Consider the following 5,377-nt stretch of genomic DNA (forward strand, 5'->3'; position numbering starts at 1 on the left):
GGAAGGAACCCTCCATGTTGATTTTCATGTTTAGGGGCTTTGGTTTCATGAAATTTTTCCGTCTCGTTAATTGTCTGGATGGTCAATAGTGGTCGGAATCTGGGTAAAAAAAATCAAAAAATCTTGTAGAGGCAGTGTTTGAATCATGTTTTTGATGGTAGAAATGGATTCAGCACCATTACAAACGACTACTACACCTAAAATTTTCAAGTTTAACAACTATAATTTGGATTTACAAAAATCCTTGCTAGATTTTCTCTAAAAATTACCGGAATACCCATAACTTTGTGGGCAACTCCTCCGCCTCGTTAGACTACCCGAATTTTTAAGAAGATCGTTGCATGATAGGTTTAAAAGGGGTTTGAAAGTTTTTAAAATATTTCCTTTGGATAATATTTTACGTGGTGTATTGAAAAAAAAGAATTTGAAAGGGGTGTTACTCCATTGGCAAGGTTAAGTGGTATATTGAAAAAAAAAGGAATTTGAAAGGACTGTCACTGCATTGGCAAGGCTTTTGTTGAAGATATTTTTAAAAGGGAGTTTTTCACAATGTTAAGTGGTATATTGAAAAAAAAAAAGAATTTGAAAGGAGTGTTACTCCACTGCCAAGGATTTTGTTTAATATATTTTTAAAAGGGAGGTTGTAAAAAAAGTGTATTTATATTTAATTTTTCAGGAGAGTTTAGTAGGGGGAATTGTTTAAATTAGTTATGAGAGATTGTAATATTTTTTAAAATAGGGTTTTTGTAAGTTTTTGTGTAAGTGTTGCTTTTGTAAAGAAAATCTGTATATGAATTTTTTTTGAAGTTGAGTACCAAAAGAGCCATCACCAATATTTTTTTACTGGGGGCAACAATTATGTATCGATTGATTTGTTGAGTCCTAATGAGCCAACACTTAACAAATGGGAAAACTCAAGATGTTAAGAAAGTCAAAGCAACAACTAGAATGAATGAAACAAAGTCATCTAAGGAAGTCTATGATACCCTTAAGAGGAATTTTCATGTAAGGGGGAGTAATCCAGTTGAAAATGAAGAATTTGGTGAAGCCCACAGTGCTCAGCGACAAGTGGATGAAAAATTGGTGATTCCAACAACAAAGCTTACTAATGACAACTTGGTGAATACAACAATAGAGCTTGTTGATGACAATTTGTTGAATCCAACAACAAAGCTTGCTCATGAAACTAAAGATGTCATTAGAGCAATCAATGTTATGGCGAATCCAACAATTAATATTGTTGATGTAAAATTTTATGAAGAATTCTTAGCTAATGATGAATGGTTACGGATGATGCAACGAAAACATCATATTGACATCATATTATTTGGTGAGATAATCCAACTTGAGTCTGCAAAAAAAGTGGAAGACAACTTGTCTGCGACAACACAGGTCAGTAAAGAAGTCCAAAAGACAAAAACAGAAGCAGACGCAGAGAAGGAAGTGCAATAGGAGAAAGCTCTCATTGCAGAGACGAAGGAACATAACCAATGTGGTTCTACAGATGTTTTTACACTTACCATTGATTTCCAATCTGCTGGTAAACAATGATTATGAAAAAGAGTTAAATTTTCTTGAAACATGGCTTGCAACACCATGTCTTGATAGAAGTGCAACAGCAAAAAGCTCTCATTGCAGAGCAGAAGGAACATAACCAATGTGGTTCTACAGATGTTTTTACACTTACCATTGATTTCCAATCTGCTGGTAAACAACATGATTATGAAAAAGAATTCAATTTTCTTGAAACATGGATTGCAACACCATGTCTTGATGGAGTCTGCGTAGAGTTTGCGGCAATAAACCTTGAAGACAGCTTTGATGATGAAAATATTAATGAAATTTTTAGGTATTGGAGTCCTGAAAAGATGAAATTGTATTATAGACTTATGTTGCAGTGAAATATAGATGATAAAAAGAACACCACAGAAAATGACGTGATAGTAGTCCACATACAAGCTGATTTTTGAAGAAGTTTAAGACAAACAACCAACCTAGAACAATGGAAGACCTCCACTAGAAAATGAAGAAACTAAGGTTTGAAGGATACAACAAGAAGGAAACGTTGAAACAATTTAGAGGCTACAAGATATAGAAGAAGAGAAGAAGAAAGTAAATCTAGCTGAAGTGAAATTCTTTTTAAATTGTAAACCTAGCTGAGACATAGAATAACAAACATCTTAATTAATTTTTTTGCAGTTGTAATTAAGGGGGAGTATTGGAGAATTTAATTCCGACCACCTACTAGGTGTCATATTTGTCCATCCAAGTATCCTAGTTCAATTTTTATTTAGTCCAATCTAATTCAATTTCATTGTAGTTATTTATTGTTGATATCTTTAATAATTCGTAATATTGTAAACAATAATCTCTACTCCACGATTTCTCTACATTCTTTAATACGTAAATATGTCTCTATGAATATATATGAAAAAGAAACATTTAATTTTTGTTTCTTCATTTGAATTCAAAAGCATAAAGAAAATTACGTAGCAACGATGTCTTCGAAAATTACAGTGTTAGTAATTAAATAAGATTTTGTTCCTCTCTCTTATTACTACATGTGTGCGGGTGATTAAAAATTCTCATTCATGATTTTTTCTCACTCGATATGGTACTAGATACAAATGGCCGGGAAAAGGTTATTTTTTTGAATGAATATCACAATTAAATAGTTATGGAATATTTTATTGAAGTTATTGGCCCGACCAAGAGTGTGCACTGGAAATATTTACGCTGAAAATTATTAGTTACCTGGTTATTTTGTGTGAAAGAAAGTTCTAGCAGGTTTTAATCATTCTTACTAGATTTTTCTGATATCTATTTCTTAGTTCTTAAGGTTAGGTTTCGGTTGGATAATGATGAAAAGTTTTAAAATTAAAGTTTTACTTGCATGGCCATTTTAAGATTTAAGTTTATATTAGTATGGGAAAGGTTTTAGCTATATACTTATTTGTTATATCAATTATGTTTATTAACATAGTACTTGAAAATAAACATTAGTAATATAAATTTATCTTAAATCTAGATTTAACATGAGTGAAAAGATATCCAATTATTTCATTTACAATTTTTTATGAGTAAATATTATTTAAATGTTTTATATAATTATTTATTGATTTATTTTTAGATTTTTAAAAATTTTTATTTGTATTGACATAACAAAATTTCAATTTTAATGAATCAATAACAAATTTATACATCACACTGGAATATAGAATAAACCTCTAAACTCAATACATAAAAATATAACCTCCTCTAAACTCAAACCTTATCAGACGATGAAAATATAAAATAAAAAGGTAAAACACCCCACCCCGTTGACTATGATAGCGACGCCGAATTTTATCCGATTTGTATGGTTTTAAGATATTATTCCGTGTTATATCTACGCGGTATTATTAAATATTTGTTGCCGTACAAGTAGCTGATTACGATAAAACACGTTCCACACGCTGATTCAATGTTTCTATAGCCACATCAACATCCGAAAAACCTTTATAGGAACCACACATTTTTTTTTATATATTGACCCCCTGAAAACCCCAAATTACGGTTCATCATCATCTCTGTAAGTTGAATCCTCCTTCAGGTGGGGAGAACTTCAGGTGGCTTCGACCTCTCCCCGGGCTTTGGTGATCGAACCAACGAAGAATGCCTCAAGTGCATCCTCGGGTCTCCTCCGAAGAGGGAGATTCAGTTTCCACTGGCAATCATGATAATTTTTGTGCAGAGCACTGTTCCTCTCCTTCTCCCTCTCCCACTTTCTCTCCTGCCACCTTCACAGTTTGGCAGAGATCTCTCATCTTCAATGCCAACGGCTACACAGTCTTTGATTCCTCAGGAAATCTGGTCTTCAGAGTCGATAATTACTCATCTCATGCCAAACGCCTACTCTTTCTCATGGATGCTGTGGGGAACGTTCTTCTTACTATCCGCCACAAGGTACTTTTGCTTGATTTGATTTGATTTAATTTTAGATTATTTTTTTAAGATTTTTGGAAAAAATCATATTTTCAATATTTAGTCCAGGCGTATAGAATCAGCTAGTGTGATTCCGAATTTTTTTATAAATTAAAATATTGAGACGTATAGAAGATTCCGAAAATCTTCATCATGTTATAGATCACAGAAGCTTGATTTCGATTCATTCCAAATTCTTAGACATTGAACTCATTTCATAACTTTTATCATTTTGTCTGAAATCGTTTGTGGGTTTAGCAGAGATTGAGTTTTAACGATCGATGGGAAGCATACAGATGCGATGGCTATGGGTGTGGGATTAAGCCAGCATTTAGGGTTGTTCAGTCTGTGTCGACACTCTTCTCGAGCAAACCCTCTGCCAAAGTAGTGTTAAACCCTACAAAGAGACGGAATTCGAATCTTTACGACTATGAAATCCAGGGATCGCGCCGCAAATCGAGGTCCTCATTCACTGTATTCGGCCCATCTCGAGAAATTATCGCTCAGGTTTGCTCTTCTGCATATAACTTAATCGATAATGATGTTGGTTTTACTTATTATAGCAAAATAGGGTGGACCGTATTCGGTGAGAGAGAGGTATTCACTCACACATTCGTTCATTCAATGGCGCAGGTAACACGAAAACAAGGGACAATGGGGGTCATGTTAGGAGACGATGTACTCAGCCTAGTTGTGCAGCCTGGAATCGACCAAGCTTTCGTAATGGGACTCCTCATTATTTTTATTCGGATTATTAGCAGGTAATCGTCCCATCTGCATAAGGCAACAGCAGTAAAACGGGAGATTTACAATGGACAAGGAAAAATATTTTCATGAACCATCACATAACAACCCACAGAGAAGCCATAGTCATTATCAGCAGAGAATATGACCATGCCTTAACAAGAGCTGTCAGTTCATGTTGCCCATCCTTTCCATGGGAATGGTGTCAAGGAGGACAATGGCAGAGGGCTATCCCTCTCCATGCAGACAGATTCACTAGAGAATCTTTCAAGGGGATTATAGCTTCCCATGGATCATAGAATAGAATTTGAACTTAGAATGCGGTAGATTTAGTACATTGTTTAGCCGTGGGAAAATTTGAAAGATGAAAATTTATTTTAAAGATTAGAAACTCTGGCCAATTTTACTAGTTCATAATATGCAAACTGTAAAATGTTTGGTGATATTTTAGCAAAAATATTCAAACTTCTAATGATTTTATATAGTCTCTATCAAATTTAGACGATTTTAAAAGTAAAATATTATTTTCTTATAAAACTAGAAATTGGTTAATTTTTTCGAAAAAGCATGAAAAATTAACCCATATAAAATATTAGCTCCTAAAATTGTCTCTGCTCATCAATTTTGTACCCCTCTCAGTATTGGATAGAAAAATAAGATTTGATGCCTT

General features: G+C 33.7%; 1 protein-coding gene across 1 annotated transcript; it reads left to right on the plus strand.

Moving 5' to 3' along the window:
• Positions 1–3,570: 3,570 nt before the first annotated feature.
• On the plus strand, positions 3,571–5,035 carry LOC149175532 (protein LURP-one-related 11-like). Its single transcript, XM_089422875.1, has 3 exons — positions 3,571–3,945; positions 4,225–4,470; positions 4,597–5,035. The coding sequence occupies exons 1-3, from the start codon at positions 3,655–3,657 to the stop codon at positions 4,726–4,728; spliced, it is 669 nt and encodes a 222-aa protein (XP_089279001.1). The 5' UTR covers positions 3,571–3,654; the 3' UTR covers positions 4,729–5,035.
• The last annotated feature ends 342 nt before the right edge of the window (positions 5,036–5,377 follow it).

This window comes from Pinus tabuliformis, chromosome 4_1 (genome assembly GCF_031772625.1).
Source record: "Pinus tabuliformis cultivar Carrire ecotype Pingquan chromosome 4_1, CPIR1, whole genome shotgun sequence".
NCBI lineage: Eukaryota > Viridiplantae > Streptophyta > Pinopsida > Pinales > Pinaceae > Pinus > Pinus tabuliformis.

Coding starts and splice junctions, on each gene's coding strand:
- LOC149175532 (XM_089422875.1), top strand. CDS start 3,655: ATGCCTCAAGTGCATCCTCGGGTCTCCTCCGAAGAGGGAGATTCAGTT. Junction 3,946..4,224: donor TTCTTACTATCCGCCACAAG/GTACTTTTGCTT, acceptor TGGGTTTAGCAG/AGATTGAGTTTTAACGATCG. Junction 4,471..4,596: donor CTCGAGAAATTATCGCTCAG/GTTTGCTCTTCT, acceptor TCAATGGCGCAG/GTAACACGAAAACAAGGGAC.